Source organism: Danio rerio, chromosome 15, assembly GCF_052040795.2.
Source record: "Danio rerio strain M-AB ecotype USA chromosome 15, GRCz13ab, whole genome shotgun sequence".
NCBI classification, from domain to species: Eukaryota; Metazoa; Chordata; class Actinopteri; order Cypriniformes; family Danionidae; genus Danio; species Danio rerio.
Genome location: NC_141035.1, coordinates 46,948,622 through 46,969,019, shown reverse-complemented (window position 1 = coordinate 46,969,019; position 20,398 = coordinate 46,948,622). Strand labels below are relative to the sequence as shown.

Sequence of the window (20,398 nt, the reverse complement as noted above, 5' to 3'; positions counted from 1 at the left end):
ACACAAACACAGGGCTGCCAACTTTTGGTTTTAGATTGGAGTGAGAATTTTTAGCTACTACTATCTGCTCTTCAGCCACCATAACAGGGGAGTTCTCAAGATCTACCTGAGCTCAAACTCCCCTCTCGCCTTGCTTCCTGAGGGAGCCTCAGGCTCGAGGATCTTATGAGCTCAGGGCTCTCTCTCGGGACTGCATGCCAAACTAGCTTTATAATCAAACATCAGCTAAGTGTGAACTCTTGAAACATGGATTGAATTGAAGCCCTCATTCATGTTGATGCATAATTTATTTCAGAAGTTGGATAAAGATGCAAATATGAAACTTAATAATCCAAAATGAGTATCATAATTTGAAGCTTTAATATAAAATGTAAACAATTCATAAGCATGCCATCACATGTAGGCCACAGATTAAAAGCACATAAATACAAGACAACTTACAAACTATATCTGACAAGACGAAAAACTGACATGAAATCTTAAAGCTGCTAAATGCTGTTGATTAATACGGCTTCTATTAGTGTCTAACTGCATAAACTGGTGTAAAATCAGAACACAATCAAATAAAAACATGCAAAAAAAAAAATGGCAAAAATAGTCGTTAATCAGACAACAATAATAAAAAGGAAAGATTAAAATGATTTACACTGGCGTTCTCAGAGCGTTTCAACCTTTTCCTCATCGCATGAATCTGACACGAAAACTAAACAATGTTTACTGAGACCACTTACATTTCCTCATGTGTCTGAGAAGACTTTTTGACCATCTAAACCTCTTCTGACATGGAGGACAGTAATACGGCTTCTCTCCAGTGTGAATTCGCTCGTGTCTTTTCAGCTCTGAAGACTGACTGAAACTCTTCTCACAATATGAGCACTTGTGAGGTTTTTCTCCAGTGTGAATCATTTGGTGCCGTTTCAGATGGCCAGCTCTAGTAAAACTCTTCCCACACTCCAAACACACATGATCTCTCTCGTCAGTGTGTGTTTTCTGGTGCAGTTTTTGTTCATCCAGACGTGAAAATCTCTTTTCACAGAACAGACATGCATAAGGCTTCTCATTCGTGTGAATTCTCATGTGTATTTTCAGACTTGACGATGAGCTAAAATCATGACCACACTGAGTACAGGTAAACGGCTTCTCTCCAGTGTGAATTCGCTCATGTCTTCTCAAGTGTCCCGGTAGACTGAAACTCTTCTCACAATATGAGCACTTGAGAGGTTTTTCTCCAGTGTGAATTCGCTCGTGTCTTTTCAAGTCTCTAGACTGTCTGAAACTCTTCTCACAATATGAGCACTTGTGAGGTTTTTCTCCAGTGTGAATCATTTGGTGGATTTTCAGACTGCCAGCTCTAATAAAGCTCTTCCCACAGTCCAAACACACATGATCTCTCTCGTCAGTGTGTGTTTTCTGGTGCATTTTTTGTTCATCCAGACGTGAAAATCTCTTTTCACAGAACAGACATGCATAAGGCTTCTCATTCGTGTGAATTCTCATGTGTATTTTCAGACTTGAAGATGAGCTAAAATCATGACCACACTGAGTACAGGTAAACGGCTTTTCTCCAGTGTGAATTCGCTCGTGTACTCTCAAGTGTTCCGGTACACTGAAACTCTTCTCACAATATGAGCACTTGTGAGGTTTTTCTCCGGTGTGAATCATGTGGTGTCGTTTCAGACTACCAGCTCTAGTAAAACTCTTCCCACACTGCAAACACTCATGATCTCTCTTGTCTTCATGTGTTTTCTGGTGCCGCTTATAACTGTCCAGCTGTGAGAAACTCTTTCCACATTCAGTACAGGTGTACGGTTTCTCTCCAGCGTGAGTCTTTCTGTGCATGTTCAGGTTGGCTTTTCTTCTGAAACTCTTTCCACACTGACGACAGCTGTGCAGATGTGTTGTTTTGGTTCTTTGTTTGTCTTTCTCTTCATTCAGTTCTTCTCTTTGCTCATTCGCCTCCATCTGGTCTGGAATAAAAATCAGAGTCAGTTCAGACGAACCCAGATTTAACATCTTAAATAACTACCGAAGAGATCGCAAGTCTGTCTTAGTATCTGACAGTATCTTATCGCTTGTTTCCACTGACTGGTACAATACAGTTTAGTATGGGTCACCTTTATCAGGATTGCATTTCCACTGCCTAAAGCACAGGTGTCAAACTCAGTTTAGCTCCAAATCTAATCAAACACACCTGAAGCAGCTAACCAAGCTTACTATATATATTAGATTAACTAGAAACTTCATGACAGGTGTGTTGAAGCAAGTTGGAGCCAAACTCAGGAGGACACCGGCTCTCCAGGACTGTGTAGTGCACAGGTGTCAAACTCAGTTCCAAAAGGGCCGCAGCTCTGCACAGTTTAGATCCAACCCTAATTAAACACACCTGATCAAACTAATTGAGTCCTTCAGGCTTGTTTGAAACCTACAGGTAAGTGTTGGAGCAGGGTTGGAACTAATCTGTGCAGGGCTTCGGCCCTCCAGGAATTGAGTTTGACACCCCTGGCCTAAAGGGTACCAAGAGTGGGCGTGGTGTACGACAAAACGTTTCAGTCGACGTCATGATTTGATTATAACTGCAGATCAATAGCTGCGTTTCCACTATCGCGCCTAAAGAGAGCAAGCCAAGGCCAGTCATGTTTCCACTGTCACTTCCGGGGCCTAATATCTGAAATAACAAACTTCTTGAGCTGATGATATTAACGTGCGCTTGATTATTGACGTGCTTTCGAAACCCGATCCTGTCAGACACTGACAAACACGAGAGTGAAGCGCGAAAAAAAAAGGAGAAGCCGGGAAAAAAGGAGCACATTATTTCTTCAGCAAACGTGAACAAACTGCCTACAAATATTTATATCAATTATATAGCATACTTATATTAAGACCAGCCTGGCTAACTAAGAGCAGCTTAAAACTAGCTAAGAAGACCATCCTGACCAATTAAGACCAGCTAAAAAGTAATAAAAACCCGTCTAAAACTAGCCTGACAAACCAATTAACAAGTCTGAAAAGCCATCTAAACCTAGCATCATAGCATGGGTGACTCGCTGGGCTGGTTTAAGCTGTTTTAGTAGGGATATTATGACATATTTACAGATTGTACGCATTATTATATTTGCTGAATAGTTGTAACATTAACATCTATGATTTTCATATCTATTTGCAAAGGTCGTGTTCAGTATTGACCAAAACCCTCCTCTAGAGGGCGCTAAACAACTTCAAAAGACAAAACGCCTCTAGTATCTGAGGAAACAGCTTAATCTTCCAGTTTGTTTATTAATATTTTACAGCGTCTATGATTGTTTACCTACACCATGTAGTGTACAAATCCGAACGCAATATAGTTAGCATTGGTAAATAAATAAATAACGTCATGAATCTCATATTCAAACAATATAAATATTCATTCATTCATTCATCTTCTGCCGCTTTTCCGAGGCCTAAATGTATTTCTTGTAAAACTTATACAAGTTTCTAAATCAGTAAGCTTCTAGTTCTCAGGGCAACAGAGAGAAACCTCTCATTTTAAACGATGTTCTTGAATGGACATAAAAAATTTACAAAAAACATTAAGGACAATTGTAAATCATAAAAACACATGGTTTTTCCACTGTTATGACGAGTTTGCAGCTTTTTGCATTTTATTCTCTGGGTTTTGACAACAATAGTCCACTTCAATCAGTTTGTCTTTTCTTCATAACTCTCTTCAAGTCTGAATTAATATCAAGTGGTCGAAATCAGGTGCAGAGGGTTATAAATTATCAACAAAATCCTCATTTTTCACTAGATTAAATCCATTTCAAATGTTAATTCAGATAATTAAAAAAAACAATTAAAACAATTTAACTGCATTTCTTCTGTTAGAGCGAATTAACTCAAACCACAATATCACGAATAGACACAAACCTGTGTGCTCCTCCGCATCTTCATGATTCATTCTGGGTGTTTCTGGATCCCTCGTGCTCTCCTTTTACTCTTAAGACTGTTATTTTTGTGGTCATCAGTTTTACCTGGAGTATGAGATCAATATTGATAGTTTTGATTGTTTATTCAATGTCACTGCTGTCAGTGACTCACAGGAAAATATCTAGAAAAACCAATACCTCGTTTTCAAAGAAGGTTCTTGTCAAAAATGTGTCGACATCCACCGAAACCCTTAACAGGTTCGTCGAATAATAACAAACACGACCCAAAGTGAAAAGTCAAACAAACTTTCAACTCATTTAGCCCCGCTCGTCCTCTTCTGCGCATGCGCTGTTTCTTCCATTAATGTGCTTGCCAAGCGCCAAATAGTGCCATCTACTGGATATTTACAAACACTAATTAAAGTCAAATTCAAATTAAAGCAGTAAAATAATCCATTTAATTTCATTGAAATACCCAAATATTTGTAAATCCAGCTCGCAAATTTGTTTTACAGAACCTACAATGTAGTCTACGAGGTAATGGATAATCATACCTTTAATAATAAATTGTACAAGAAGAAAAGTGAAGTATATTTCAAAATAATGTTTTATTTAACTTTTGCAAATACTTCGGGAGTACACTGAGCAGTAAAATCATTATAATATTTGATTTACATGAGTTTTACCTAATTTTAATGTTAGTGTTTATTATAAATAATGTTTATTCAAGTAAAACCTGTATTTGCTGGTTCTTTTATGATCTAAAATATTTTACCCTAAAATATCTAGATTCATTTAGTCTTTAGACAATATTGTTCACATATACTTACAGCCTATTAATGGCCATATAGAGTGTGTAACATTGTCTTGTCAGTCTATCATATAGAGGTTATGACATAGTCTATCTATAATATATAAATATATATACACAAACACACACACAAACACACACATATTTATATGACTTGAATTACTCTAAATTGGTCCCAATTATCATAAAAGGGCTTATTTAATCAATAGTCTTCCAGCAATAACACACCAATCAAGACTAACAGAGCTGTTAAATATCTGTTTTACCTCATTTATTATAATAAAGCAGGGTTTTTCAAAGTCTAAGACAGTGGGCCTCCCTTTTAACACAACTTATCCATTGGCGCCCCCCTCCTCCCAAACACGCACGCACGCACGCACACACACACACACACACACACATATATATATATATATATATATATATATATATATATATATATATATATATATATATATATATATATATATATATATACAGTATATATAAAGATACAGACAGATGCCAGACTGTTAACTCACTTTTATCATCATTTGCATGAAAGTGCAATTATTTACAGAGTAATAACAAGTATTTTAATATAACGTTTTTAAAACTAGGATGATGGTTCAATATGAATAGAACTGTCCATCCCAGTCAAAACAGTGGAAGTTTAGTGGGTCTCATGCTGTCATTAGCCAAAATATTTTGACAAACCACACATAAAGGTCGTGGTTGATCAGCTGGTCCTGTCCACGTAAATCATAAACTCAAATACTGATCATCATATCGTTGTCTTTTGGGTTTAAGCCCTGAACTTGAAGGCTTTTGTGGCGAGGGGGCGTGGCCGAGCGCCGTGGGAACGGAGTGAGGCCAACGCGTAAGCACCTGCCTCAGATCCCACGGAAGGAGCTCTGGATCATAAAAGGAGGAACAAGGGCAGAGGAAGCCGAGAGAGGACCGGACCCGGACATATTTTACTTTTGCTTTCAGTTTGACGGCAGTCTCCGTGAGGATCTGCCGTCCGTTTGTTTTGGTTTAGACGGAGCTGCCGTCACTGTCATTAATAAACCACTTTAAAACTGCTTCGGTTCTCCGCCTCCTTCCCGGCGGCCAAAGGGCCGTGAACTTCATTACAGCTTTGAATCGGGGTGGGTCTCAGAAACCGACCCATTGTATTAGCAGGCATATAATAAACGTTTAAATATAATAAAAAATACATACAATAATTAAACTTAATAATTATATTTTTATTATATTTTTTCCCGCGCCCCCCCTGACATGCTCTGGCGCCCCCCAGGGGAGGCGCGCCTCACACTTTGAAAACCCCTGTAATAAAGTATATAAAATCTTCTGTAAATAGACACATTAAGCCCATTTTATTGTTGTTAACAGCTTACAGACAAGATAATCATTGAATTTTTACTCTAAACAAAAACAAGAAATTAATATTCACATATTGATGTATATTTGCCCAAGATTGAGTAACACAACAATCAAACATGTTAAAGTGAACACATTTAATAACAGAAACCAACAAAATAAGTCATCTAACTGAGCATGAGCATCCACTTTCAGCTTTATAACAAGACGTAAAAAGAAATCAACCACAGTATTCCAGATTGTTTGCGTTTTATTTTCAAATCTCAAGCTAATGTACGGTCAGCTCATATGAAATTGACATGAAAACAAAATTAAGTTGACTGTGACGCCTTGCATATCTTCATGTGTTTGAGTAGACTATCTGACCTCCTAAAACTCTTCTGACATGCAGGGCAGCAGTACGGCCTCTCTCCAGTGTGAATACTCTGGTGTTTCTTCATGCTTGAAGCCTGAGTGAAAGTCTTCCCACAATATGAGCACTTGTGAGGTTTTACCCCAGTGTGGGTAATTTGGTGGCTCTTCAGATGGTCAGATCTATTAAAGCTCTTCCCACACTCCAAACACACATGATCTCTCTCGTCAGCGTGTGTCTTCTGGTGCTGTTTAAATTGATCCAAACGTGTAAATCTCTTCTCGCATAACAGACATGCATAAGGCCTCTCATTTGTGTGCATTATCATGTGTCTTTTTAGGCTTGGCGATGAGCTAAAGTCATGACCGCACTCAGCACAGATGAACTCTCCAGTGTGAACTCGCTCGTGTTTTCTCATGGTCGCGGACAGACTGAAGCTCTTCTCACAGTATGAGCACTTGTACGGTTTTTCAGTGTGACCTCTTTGGTGCAGTTTTAGACTATAAGCTCTAGAAAAGCTCTTCCCACACTCCAAACACACATGATGTCCCGTTTCCGTGAGGGTTTCCTGGTGGTGCTGTTCACAATCGTCGATCAACGTCCCACATCGTTGAGGAGTCTGCAGCTTTCTGGCGTTTCTTCTCTTCGTTTTAAAGTCGCAGTGTTTCTCCTCCTGTTCATTCGGCTCTTGTCTCTCCACTCCATATTCATTCTGGTCTAAATAAACATGATCAGTCAGTAAATATCATGAATCATAATTAAAGCGCGCATTAACAATCAGCGAATCTGCCGATCAGAAATATTGTAACCTCAACAGCCAATAACGAAGATTTAATAGTAGACACCAACCTGTTTGTTCGTCAGTTTCTCCATTATTATTTCTGGATGGCTCTGGATCTCGCAGATATTCGTTTTCCTCTTTAATAAACTCCATCTTTATCATAGTTCATCGCAGATTTGAGCTGCTACACCTGAAGTTTCTCCTAAGTGAACGAGGCTGATCCCAGATCATTCGCCGAACTAACGTCATCCGTTTCACCTGTAACGTTTGGTTGTTAATCCCTCCCTCAGTATCCACCTGCAGACCCGCACACTGGAATATGGGGTTCCATTTGTGCCAAAATTTCCTTGCCTGCTAACGCCCCATTCCCAATGCTTCCCATTCACTTTGAATGGGTGACGTCAGGCGTTGCCGAACTGCATTGTGGATCCGTCGGCGCCGCTTCAGAGGCGTTAAGCCTGATTTATACTTCTGCGTCAGGTGACCGGCGTAACCCACGGCGCAGGCATTAACACTTCCAAAACGCTAGTTGGCAGTGAGGTGTAAATGTTCCTCTGTGTCGAGTTTCTTCGCTACTTTTTTGCTTTTCCTGAACACTTCCGGGATGTACAAGTGGCTCAAACTCGCTCATTTTGAGGCAGGAACCGGCGGACGTGCAACAACTTTAACTATGAGGTAAACACAAAACAAAACTTTCCATCCGGAGCTCCTTCACGGGACTCCACACTTGTAAACAATCGCTCGCGCTGCGTCGCGCCATTCGCACAGCTCTCGGTCCCGCCCAGACTCGTCAGCGCTACCAAGCCGACCAATCACAGAGCTTACGCTTCGCGTCGTTGCGACGTGTAGTTAAATTTTTTGAGAGGTGCACGTCAGTGACGGCGATGGCCACGGCGAAGGGCTATGCGTCAGCGCCGTAGCATACGCCGGTGTTTGACGCAGAAGTATAAATCAGCCTTTACTCGCTGCAGAAGTTGGGACTAGCTCAACTTTTCAACTGCCGACGGAAGCGTCAGCCAATCAGATCGCTGTATGAAAATACACCAGCTAGACCATGGCTGCGTCCGAAACCGCATACTTCTATACTATATAGTATGCTCAAATCAGTATGCGAGCCGAGTAGTATGTCCGAATTCATAGAATTCGAAAATCTGTATGCGAGAAGTACCTGGATGACTTAAGGCTGATTTATACTTCTGCGTCAAACGCCGGCGTATGCTACGACGCATAGCCCTTCGCCGTGGCCGTCGGCGTCGCTGACGTGCACCTCTCAAAAATTGTAACTACACGTCGTAACGACGCGTAGCGCAAGCTCTGTGATTGGTCGGCTTGGTAGTGCTGACGAGTCTGGGCGGGACCGAGAGCCGCGCGAATGGCGCGAGCTGGACGCGAGCCCAATGGAGCGATTGTTTACAAGTGTGGATTCCCGTGAAGGAGCTCCGGATGGAAAGTTTTGTTTTGTGTTTACCTCATAGTTAAAGTTGTTGCACGTCCGCCGGTTCCTGCCTCAAAATGAGCGAGTTTGAGCCACTTGTACATCCCGGAAGTGTTCAGGAAAAGCAAAACAGCAGAGAAGAAACTTGACAGAGACACATTAAGACCTCACTGCCCACTAGCGTTTCGGAAGTGTTAATTCCAGTAAGTACCTACTGAGTAGTAGGCGGTTTTGGACGCAGCCTGTGGCCTATTCCTGACTGAATTTCATTGGCTGACGCCTCTATGACGATCGCTTTAGCCCCAACTTCACACACGCCTTCAGTCAAGCGTTGGCGCTGAAGCCCCGTGTGAATGGGGCGTTACTGCTTCTGCTTCTGTACTTACTACTTTCTGTACTTCCCATTTGTATACCTTTTAACATTGGGATGTAAAAGTAAGGGATATGCCAGCCATAATAAGGGATCCATAATACATGTCCCCACCCCCCTTTAAAAAATCCCCAAATTACTAAATATGTTCATTTGGAGCGGTTTCATTGTAAATAAACAGTTAAATTGTCAGTAATATGATTTATTATTATTATTTACAAAAGAAAAAATAAAATAAATATACACATTAGCTGCAAATACATTAGCAAACAGTTCAGTTTATTAAAATAAATAGCTATTATAATGAAAAAGAATCAAGCTATCAAATCTCAATAACCTTTTATTCACTGTATAACTCACACATTCTGATTAAAGAGCAGCGACTGAATCTTTTATTTATTTTAGATGTTTTTTGTTTGATTACATTAAATAACAGGTGTCACTTTATAAATGCACACATCTAACATTATAATGAAGGCATTTGACTGCTTTCCTAATTGTTTATGCTTAATTAAGACGAAATTAGTTGTGTTTGAAAAACAAAAAACACCAAGATCGACATCTTTAGATATTATTATTAAAATAATAATGTATATTATGTCTGTTTAAACACGCACCCAAAACCCAGACTTTAGCTCCTCTTCAAATCACATGTCCAGAATCTGTTTGGTATCAAGTATGATGGCTGATTTATACTTCAAGTGACCGGCGTGACCCACGGTGCATGCAGCGCGCGTAGCTGTGCATTTATACTTCTGCGCGCTGTTTCTGTTGTTCTGCAATTACAATTCTGAAACGCTAGTTGGCAGTGAGGTGTTTGTGGTTCTCTGTGTCGAGTTTCTTTACTGGTGTTTTGTTTTTCCTGAACACTTCCTGGATGTACAAGTGGCTCAAACTCGCTCATTTTAAGGCAGGAACTGGCAGACGTGCAGCAACTTTAACCATGAGGTAAACATTTAACTTTCCATCCGGAGCTCCTTCACGGGACTCTACACTTTTAAATGTTACCCCACAAGTTCTACACCACCCAACCCGCTGCAAGCTGGTATCGAACCGGCAACCTTCCGCAAGGCAATCAGTTGCTCGAACAAGGAGTCTAAAGACCATGGCCTCTAGCATCTGTCACTAGAGCACGTTTAGAGGTCAGAGGAGTGAGTTTACCTGCACAGCACACACTAGCTGACCTCCGTTACATAAACAATCGCTCCAGCGGGCTCGGACGGCTCTCGGTCCCGCCCAGACTCATCATCGCTACCAAGCCGACCAATCACAGAGCTTGTGCTACATTTTTTAAGAGGTGTGCGTCAGCGACGCCGACGGCCACGATGTAGGGCTATGTGTTAACACGTAGGCTGCGCCGTAGCATAAGCGTGCGCTTGACACAGAAGTATAAATCAGCCTTGAATGCACAGCTACGCACGTTGCATGCGCCGTGGGTCACTCCGATCACTTGACGCAGAAGTATAAACCAGGCTTAAGCTGAAGGAAAATTTAAGACATTTAAAGACCCCACGGAGACAATGTAATCGCCACATACTTGGGTAATAAACATCAGAAACATCTTAAAGGAACTCAATCAACATCACTAAATATTTTAATAAACAGCCATTAGTCATTACATTTTGATGCATAATTACATTCAATTCAGAAGTTCGAAAAATATGCAAATATAAAAAAACTTTAATATAAAATGTAATAATCCAAAATCAAATGCAAAAAAAAAAATCTAAATCAAAAGAGAACCATAATGTGAAGCTTTAATATAAAATTGTATTAATCCATAAGCATGCTATCAAGGCAAGGCATGAAAAATCAGAACACAATAAAATAAAAATAAGTAAATAAATGACAAAAATGGTTGTTAATCAGACAACAACACCAACGCAAAGTTTTCACTGCAGTTCTCAGATTGTTTCAACCTTTTCCTCATCTCAGTCAACGTTGTTGAATGAATTTGACACGAAAACTAGTTTATGTGACGAGACGACTTACATTTCTTCATATGATTGAGAAGATTTTCTAACCTTCTGAAACTCTTCTGACATGGAGGACAGCAATACCGCTGCTCTCCAGTGTGAATTCCTTCGTGTCTTTTTAGATGTGAAGACCGACAGAAACTCTTCTCACAATATGAGCACTTGTGAGGTTTTTCTCCAGTGTGAATCCTCTGGTGAATTTTCAGATGGTCGACTCTTATAAAGCTCTTCCCACACTCCGAACACACATGATCTCTCTCTCGTCAGTGTGTGTTTTCTGGTGCTGTTTACAATGACCCAGACGTGAAAATCTCTTTTCACAGAACAGACATGCATAAGGCTTCTCATTTGTGTGAATTCTCATGTGTTGTTTCAAATCTGATGATAATCTAAAATCATGACCACACTGAGTGCAGGTAAACGGCTTCTCTCCAGTGTGAATTCGCTCATGTACTCTCAAGTGTCCCGAACGACTGAAACTCTTCTCACAATATGAGCACTTGTGAGGTTTTTCTCCAGTGTGAATCATTTGATGCCGTTTCAGACCTCCAGCTCTAGTAAAGCTCTTCCCACACTGCAAACAATCATGATCTCTCTTGTCTTCATGTGTTTTCTGGTGCTGTTTATAATTGTTCAGCTGTGAGAAACTCTTTCCACATTCAGTACAGGTGTACGGTTTCTCTCCAGCGTGAGTCTTTCTGTGCATGTTCAGGTTGGCTTTTCTTCTGAAACTCTTTCCACACTGAGGGCAGCTGTGCAGATGTGTTGTTTTGGTTCTTTGTTTGTCTTTCTCTTCATTCAGGTCTTCTCTTTGCTCATTCACCTCCATCTGGTCTGAAAAAAAAATTAGAGTCAGTTCAGATAAACTCTGATTTAACATCTTAAGTAACAACTAAAGAGATCCCAAGTCTGTCTTAGTATCTGACAGTATCTTATAGCCATTTCCACTGACTGGTACAGTACGGGTCAGTGCAGGTCACCTTTATCAGGCTTGTGTTTCCACTGCATAAAGGGTACCCTTTTGATGGGCGTGGTGTACAACAGAAAGTTTGGGTCGACGTCATTCTCACTCGAGGAAGTAAAGCTGTACAGGTCATTCACATATCATACAAGAAGCACTTCTCACAAATCAGACGCTTTACACACATAAATACGTTCATGACGAACTTTTCTATGAACAGGATTTGATTATAACTGCAGATCAATGACAGTGTGAAATAGCCTACTGTAACGTCTGCAATTATATAAAATAAATAAATAAATGCAACACATATGAACACATACAGACCCTTAACCCTGGTTTATACTCGACGCTTCCACTTGTTCGCTTGAGTGTGCTGCGAATGTCATCGCGGAGTTGGCGGAGGTTCGCTTTGGGTGCGCGGCATGATTTCGGCTGACGGTGCACAGGGCACTTTTTGAGACTCGAGCGAACAGTGCACGTGGTGAAGTGGATTTTATACTCTTTAAAGTGTGAAGTTAATGTATATATTCTAGGGATGGGAAGATTAATCGATATGTATCGATACGCGGTCATGCGCGTGCACGATGCGAGTGCATCGGTTGAGCAGCAGAGGATGAATGAAATTTTGGAAGCAAATTGAGATGCATCGGTTTTTGCGAGATGCATCGATTTTTCCGAGATACAGCTTATATTTTTAATATAGAATGTATTTTTTATTTATTAACAAGTGTTGTCAACCTGTTTTTGGCGCATAATTTAATGGACCTACATAAAGTAAGCCTTAGCAACGGATTTGCGGATGTGTACACTCACACTACAACTTAGTGTATCAGGTGTGCGGATGAAGCTAGTGGTGCGCCCTCAGAAAGCGCGAGAAGCAAAACAAACATTTTATTCCTCACTGAGTTTTAAATCTAAAGTATGGCAACATTATGGATTTAAGGACGGACGACATGACAGGACAGATGCAATTTGCAAAATGTGCCGCGCATCTGTAAAATACGCGGGCAGTACGACTAATCTGAAATCTCACTTGAAGCGGCGCCACGGTGTTGTTGTGAAAGCATCTTCCAGTGTTCCTGCATCCCCAGCTTTCGCACTGCTTCAACTGTAGCTACCAGCTCCAAAAGCGGTGAGAAAAGCATTGCAAGTTTTTTATCCGTGCGCAACAGTTTTGTGCGCTGTACACCAATAACGAATGCTATTGCATTGTTCATCTGCAAAGATATTAAGCCTAGTGTCACGGAGAACGAAGGTTTTAAACACCTCCTCCTGTTAATTTTTTATCTAATTATAATAATAATAATATTAATAATAATAATGATAAAAATAATGGGTGGCACAGTGGGTAGTTTGACCACCTCACAGCAAGAAGATTGCTGGTTTGTTATATTTTTATTAGCCTGTTGTTTACAGTGACAGTGATGTTTCAAAGCAGCATAACACTGCTAGTTCACAACCTTAAGTTTTGAATAATCAGTGGCAAAATATCTTTGTAAAACTTGTTTTCATAGTAGAAAAGTTAAATCACAATTCTTGTTGTGCAATGGTAAACCTTTATGTTGAAAGAGTGCAAATATATATATTTTTTTAATATATATTGCACTTATACATTCTGTTTATCTTGAAAATACTTAAATAATATGTGCTACAGTATATGTTCTAAAATGGCCCTCTACTGTAAACTGACACTCTGGCTCTTAGAGAAGAGCCAGTTTGTAAAAAAAAGTCTTGGTTTTGCTTGGTTAATAAATAATCAAACTCATTCAATGGCACAGCATCCTCTTTCACATCATCTCATAAACTTGATCTAATTAGTTAGTGCTGAAATATCGCATCGTATCGTGATATGGGTGTGAATCGTATCGTGTTGCATCGCAATATGTCACAAATGTATCGCTAATATATAGGATCGTATTCTTTGTATCGAGATGCGTATCGGATCGGCATTATAGCTTAGATGCCCAACCCTAATATATTCAAATTGTGTGTGTATAATCTGCTTGTAGACTTGCATACCATTAAAACAATTAAAGTAAGGGAAAAACAGATGACAGAGGTGGAATTTGGGGTCAAGGGTTAAACCAGGAGGGATCTTGTGTAATATATGTAGAAATAAGGGTAAAACACTTTTTGAGACTCGAGCGAACAGTGCGCGTGGCGCCGCAACGGATTCGAGTTGAATGTTAAACACTTTGAAGAGATTTTGTCTGAAACAGTACAACTTATGACCCGTAATTAGAAAGATAACCAGATAATCAATCATTCTTGCCTATAAATTGCAACAGCTGTGGGAAAGGAGAAAGTTTTTGTTAAAAGGTTTGGAAACACCTGAAGGATCAGTTTAATAAGCCAAAAGAGGCCACCATGGCAGAAGTGAGCCAGGTACACAATCACAGAATATGTTTTTCCTCCATTTATAAGGTTTACACTGCTGTTTTTAGTTTAATTTTGTATTTAAAACAGTTTAATAGTTACAAAACTATAATGAAGCCACAGAAGTATTTCTTTGATAACTGAAAAGGAATATTTAAACCTATCAGTTGATGGCCTGTTTCTCTGGGCTTTATTGGTGATAATGATCTGTAATGTTGGACCATCACTGCCTTTTTAGCATAAGAAGAAGACAGAAACTAGCCAGACAATAATATGTGAATTGTGGAGCAGGCTAAATCTAAAACACGCATGTATTTTTTAGTAAGTGTGCTTTTTTCGTTTTTATTTTTGGATAATAAAACATTTATTTGTAGAGAAACTCATGTTCTGTTGTCATTAATTACAGAATGTTTTTCCACCAGTCATAGCTTTAACACTGTTTTATTTATTTGTGGAGCGGGCTAAATCTAAAAAATGATCTTTTTACAGATGGACACAAACCTGTGTGCTCCTCGGCATATTCATGATTCATTCTGGGTGTTTCTGGATCGCTCATGCTGTCCTTTTCCTCTTTAAAATGTTGTCTTCTGTAGTCATCAGTTTTACCTGGAGATTGATATCAATATTGATAGTATTGATTGTTTGTATTCATTGTCAGTCACTGAAGGTGTGAACTGCTGTCAGTGACTCATATGAACATATCTAGGAACATACATTTTTTATCAACCATAATATACCTCGTTTACAAAGAAGGTTCTTGTCAAAAACGAGTTGACATCCAACGAAACTCTTCACAGGTTCGTCGAATAATTATAAACACGACCCGATGTGAAAAGTCAAACAAACTTTCAGCTCATTTAGCCCTGCTCCTCCTCCTCTGCGCATGCGCTGTTTCTTCCATTATTTGCTTGCTAAGCGCCAAATAGTGCCATCTACTGGATATTTACACACACTAATTAAAGTCAAATTCAAATGAAAGCAGTAAAATAATCCATTTAATTTCATTAAACTATCCAAATCTTTGTAATCCAGCTCACAAATTTGTTTACAGAACTATTACAAACTTAAACCTAGCACAATAACGTACTGTAGTACACGAGGTAATGTCATACCTTAACTTGCACAAGAAGAAAAGTGAAGTATATATCTAAACAACCTAATTATTTTAAATACTTCGATAGTACACTGAGTAGTTAAAATAATTCTAATATTTGATGTACATGAGTTTTACCACATTTTAACGCCTATTCAGTTGTGACTGTCTACTTTCCCAGCATTCCTCTTCTCAATGTTTATAAAGTTAACCTGTATTTGCTGCACCTTTTATGATCTAAACAACATTTTACCCAAAATTGTTTATCTGTAGTAGTACACAATACTGTTCACATATACTTTCAGCATATAATGTAGTGGCACACCTTTCGTGCACATGCTTATGTACCACATTTTGCAGCTAGTCCAACTACCAGTATTCAAAAAAGTGGGTCATAATAATGAATTGATTTGAATACTGTTTTGACTATTGTTGTTATCCATGAATTTTCAAATGTATTTTTACAGTATTCGAAAAAATGTGATTAGGACCGAATCTTCTTTTAAAAAAGGTTTACTGAAGATATGCAAAACAAAAAGTAGTGCAAAACTACATCCGTATAGTGTATGTGGGTGAATGAGAGTGTGGGTGTTTCCCAGTGATGGGTTGCAGCTGGAAAGGCATCCGCTGCATAAAACATGTGCTGGATAAGTTGGCGGTTCATTCTGTAGTGGCAACCCAGATTAATAAAATGACTAAGCTGAAGGAAAATGAATGAGTGAAAGTCACTCGATATAGCTCATTCAAAAAACTGTTGCTTCCAACATCAATAACTGTAATCTGACCTAAACGTACAAACTAATGGCCTCATGACGTATTACAGTCGGAAGCCGAAAATACTAAAGTAAAAGTTTTTAAATTATATTAATTATTAAATTATGCATTTTAGATAATACAATAACTATGAATTCTTATTAAAATTCAATATCAGTTTTCACCATGTTTTAACCTTTTTAACTAAATTATCGTCATAAACGAATCATGCATAACTGGCTCTTACAATGGCCATATATTATAGAGACTGTAATGTAACATTGTCTATCTGTCTATATATACAGTTGAAGTCAGAATTATTAGGCCCCCTTTGATTTTTTTTTCTTGGTTTTTAAATATTTCCTAAATGATGTTTAACAGAGGAAAGAAATTTTCACAGTATGTCTGATAATATTTTTTCTTCTGGAGAAAGTCTTATTTGTTTTATTTTGGCTAGAATAAAAGCAGTTTTTAATTTTTTAAACACCATTTTAAGGACAAAATTATTTTGTTAAATAAAAACCAATTGGGTGCCCCCCCAGGCACCCCTCCCTTGAGACAAAATTATAATGCAAGTGCAAACATCATTCACATCCCTGCTGAAAAATCCAGCTTAAACCAGCCTAGGCTGGTTGGCTGGTTTTAGCTGGTTGACCAGCCTGGTTTTAGAGGGGTTTTGGCCATTTCCAGGCTGGTTTCCAGCCATTTCCAGCCTGGTCTTAGCTGGTCAGGCTGGAAAATGACCAGTCAAATCCAGCTAAAACCAGCTTGACCAGCCTGGTTTAAGCTGGATATAGCTGGTTTTGGCTGGACTCCCAGCATGGCTAGGCTGGTCAAGCTGGTTTTAGCTGGTCATCTCCTAGCCTGACCAGCTAAGACCAGGCAGGAAATGGCTGGAAACCAGCCTGGAAGTGGCCAAGACCCCTCTAAAACCAGCCTGGTCAACCTGCTAAAACCAGCCAACCAGCCTAGGCTGGTTGAAGCTGGATTTTTCAGCAGGGATATTACTTGCTGCGTTTAAAGTGCGTTGCATTAACTACATTGAAACATAAATACCTTACCTGATTCAGTGTGATGGCTGAGCCTGTTTCTGTGAGGACAACATGCTAATCTGTGGTTGGATTTCTATCACGTCTAACCGTAAATCATCTTCCACCCTCGATTAGCATGAGCCATAGCATGATTATGATATACATACAAACAGAAAATGCTGCTTTGCAAAGCCAAGATCGCAAAGCCCTGACGGTCTGGTTGAGTCGAACATTGAGTATGTTTACATGGGCAACATTACTTTAATACAATTTTAATACGATTATGCTATGATTAGAGTAAACAGCCATTTTTGATGACCTTAATCCGACTAAAGTCATAACTGATCTAAACAGAAATGGAATTAAGACATGTGGAGTCTGCAGATATTAGTGGCGTTATTAAGACAAAGTCTAACTATTGCCGTCATATGAATTTTCGCAGCATTTTGTGACAAGATTCACACACGGCTGTCAGCAAAGGACCGATACAGTTGACCACAGCATATTGCTTTTAAAAGTAAAAGCAATGGGTTTTGGAAACTTGGCCTCCCTGCTGAAAAATCCAGCTTAAACCAACCTTGGCTGGTCGGCTGGTTTTAGCTGGTTGACCAGCCTGGTTTTAGAGGGGTTTTGGCCATTTCCAGGCTGGTTTCCAGTAATTTCCAGTCTGGACTTAGTTGGTCAGGCTGGAAAATGACCAGCCAAATCCAGCTAAAACCAGCTTGACCAGCCTGGTTTAAACTGGATATAGCTGGTTTTGGCTGGACTCCCAGCTTGGCTAGGCTGGTCAAGCTGGTTTTAGCTAGTCATCTCCCAGCCTGACCAGCTAAGACCAGGCTGGAAATGGCTGGAAACCAGCCTGGAAATGGCCAAAACCCCTCTAAAACCAGCCTGGTCGACCAGCTAAAACCAGCCAACCAGCCTAGGCTGGTTTAAGCTGGATTTTTCAGCAGGGGTGTAAATGGATAAAATCTTACCTTGAAAATAGAAGTGAAATAGTAGATTTAAATGGAGTATTATTAGATTATTCATCCTTCACTTATGGGGTTCCACAAGGCAGTGTTTTAGGTTTGTTGCTTTATTAAATATATTTTAATGATTTGAAAATGGTTTATTCAAATAAGCTTTTGTTATATGCGGATGATGCAGCTATAATTGTGTCTCATGAGAGGAGTGAATTCATTGAAAACGAAATAAGTAAACAAATTGAGGAAGTCTCTGAATGGTTTTTGTCTTAATAAATTGTCCTTACATTTGGGTAAAACTTAATTTTTTTATTTGGTTCAGCTGCGAAAATAAGAAAATGTGTCGGGGCAAAGATAAAAGTAGGGGATCAAATTATTACTCCAAAACAGGTAGTGAAATACTTAGGTTGCATTTTAGATAGTATTTTGACAGGTGAAAAGATGCTGTTATAGTCCATTCAAAAATTAGTTCTAGAATAAAGTTTTTAGCAAGACAGGCAGTGCTCCTAGATACCAAAACTCTAAAATTTTTAGCTAGTGCATTGGTGAAGCCATACTTTGACTATGCTGCAGCTTTTTGGTACAGCGGTAGTTCTAAAAAAATGATAAATAAATTGCAGACAGCCCAAAATAAGTTGTGTAGAATTGTTATGAAAGTTCCTCCACTGACACATTTAAATAAGGAACATTATAGTCAAAGTATTTTTTAAAAGTTGAGAAGAGGGTAAAGTTTTTAAAATTAGTGATGGTTTTTAAGATTTTAAAGAAAACGGTCCCAAAATATTTTCTTAATTATTATGTTTTAGTAAGCGCCATTCTACAAGAGCACGCAGCAGGGATATTTACCCATATAGATTCAAGAGTGAATCAGGAAGAAATTATTTTTTGTGTACGAGCTCTGCTGCTTGGGATATTTTGCCCACCATTTTTAAAGAGATTCAAATTGAGAGTGTTTTTAGAAGGGAAATTAAAAAGTGGTTGTTTTAAAGTTGAAGTTTTTTGTTGTGCCGAGTTGCTGAGCTGTTGATGTTTGCAATCCACTAATGATTTGCTCGTCCATCTTTTAAGAATATCGAGGACCACAATGGAAATAAGCCTGCGGCTTTTTTGTGTATTTTATCCTCGACAGTTTTTAAAATATGTATGAATTAGTCTAACTGGACTTGTTTGTATATTTTTTGGTAAAATTGTCAAATAAAATCAATTATTTTTCCTTTCCATTAAAACAACTCTCTTCCACCAGTCCTTACTTTACATTCGCATCTATTACCCCAGTTTGTCACGGGGGGCGTGAATGAGATGTTCATGACTGAAAAGGAAACTTAAAACAAACTGCAGTACAGTTGAAAAATGAAAAATAAAACACGCAAAATTGGATGTTAATAGCGTGAATGTGAATAGCCTAGTGACGGAACATTCAAAAAGCACTTCACGTAACACCTTAATTACGTCAGTGTCTTATTCAGGCAAATAACTGATGTCCAAGTAAACACAGTCAGTAATGTTTTCAAAGTGAAAGATCCAGAAGGGCACTTTTTTTGTCTGACGCTCAACGGTTTGACTTTCATTCACTGTCAGTCATTTTAAAAACACCTGCTCTATTTTATTTGTGTATATTTTACTGGAACACATTAAGGTGCCTGATAGTTAGCTGACGTTAATCATATTCCCTCCAGTGAATGCATAAATATCATCATCATAATTACGAGTGCACGCCTCAATGAAAATACACGGGGCTAATAATTCAGACTTCAACTGTATATATATATATTTATAATGTGACCCATTATAGTTAATTTTTTATATTTTACTACAAACCCGTTTTAACCATGACAACATTAAGATCCTGAATTAGTTTATTACACTTCATTCATTCATTTTCTTGTCGGCTTAGTCCCTTTATTAATCCGGGGTCGCCACAGCGGAATGAACCACCAACTTATCCAGCAAGTTTTTACGCAGCGGATGCCCTTCCAGTCGCAACCCATCTCTGGAAAACATTCACACACACATTCACACACACACTATGGACAATTTAGCCAACCCAATTCACCTGTAGCGCATGTCTTTGGACTGTGGGGGAAACCGGAGCACCCGGAGGAAACCCATACGAAGGCAGGGAGAACATGCAAACTCCACACAGAACCGCCAACTGAGCCGAGGTTCGAACCAGCGACCTTCTTGCTGTGAGGCGACAGTGATACCTACTGCGCCACTGTCTCGCCGT

The 20,398-nt window shown here is 39.2% G+C and overlaps 4 protein-coding genes across 4 annotated transcripts in view; 1 reads left to right on the top strand and 3 right to left on the bottom strand.

Annotated features, from left to right (window-relative positions):
• Window positions 1-20,398, top strand: part of gria4a (glutamate receptor, ionotropic, AMPA 4a) — an 877,747-nt gene that overhangs the window by 545,356 nt on the left and 311,993 nt on the right. The window lies entirely within an intron of this gene.
• On the bottom strand, window positions 338-4,239 carry LOC100332443 (uncharacterized). The gene is made up of 3 exons (XM_087284745.1): window positions 4,101-4,239; window positions 3,904-4,007; window positions 338-1,967 (listed from the first exon to the last, which is right to left on the bottom strand). Exons 2-3 carry the CDS (start codon window positions 3,932-3,934, stop codon window positions 715-717), a joined length of 1,284 nt encoding a protein of 427 aa, XP_087140871.1. The 5' UTR covers window positions 3,935-4,007; window positions 4,101-4,239; the 3' UTR covers window positions 338-714.
• Window positions 5,922-7,408, bottom strand: LOC797855 (gastrula zinc finger protein XlCGF7.1). The gene is made up of 2 exons (NM_001386251.2): window positions 7,277-7,408; window positions 5,922-7,144 (listed from the first exon to the last, which is right to left on the bottom strand). Exons 1-2 carry the CDS (start codon window positions 7,359-7,361, stop codon window positions 6,387-6,389), a joined length of 843 nt encoding a protein of 280 aa, NP_001373180.2. The 5' UTR covers window positions 7,362-7,408; the 3' UTR covers window positions 5,922-6,386.
• zgc:165514 lies at window positions 10,578-15,246 on the bottom strand. Its single transcript, NM_001099235.2, is given in 4 exon segments — window positions 10,578-11,241; window positions 11,244-11,823; window positions 14,831-14,935; window positions 15,067-15,246. Coding segments are annotated over 3 exon segments (897 nt in total). The 5' UTR covers window positions 14,886-14,935; window positions 15,067-15,246; the 3' UTR covers window positions 10,578-10,979.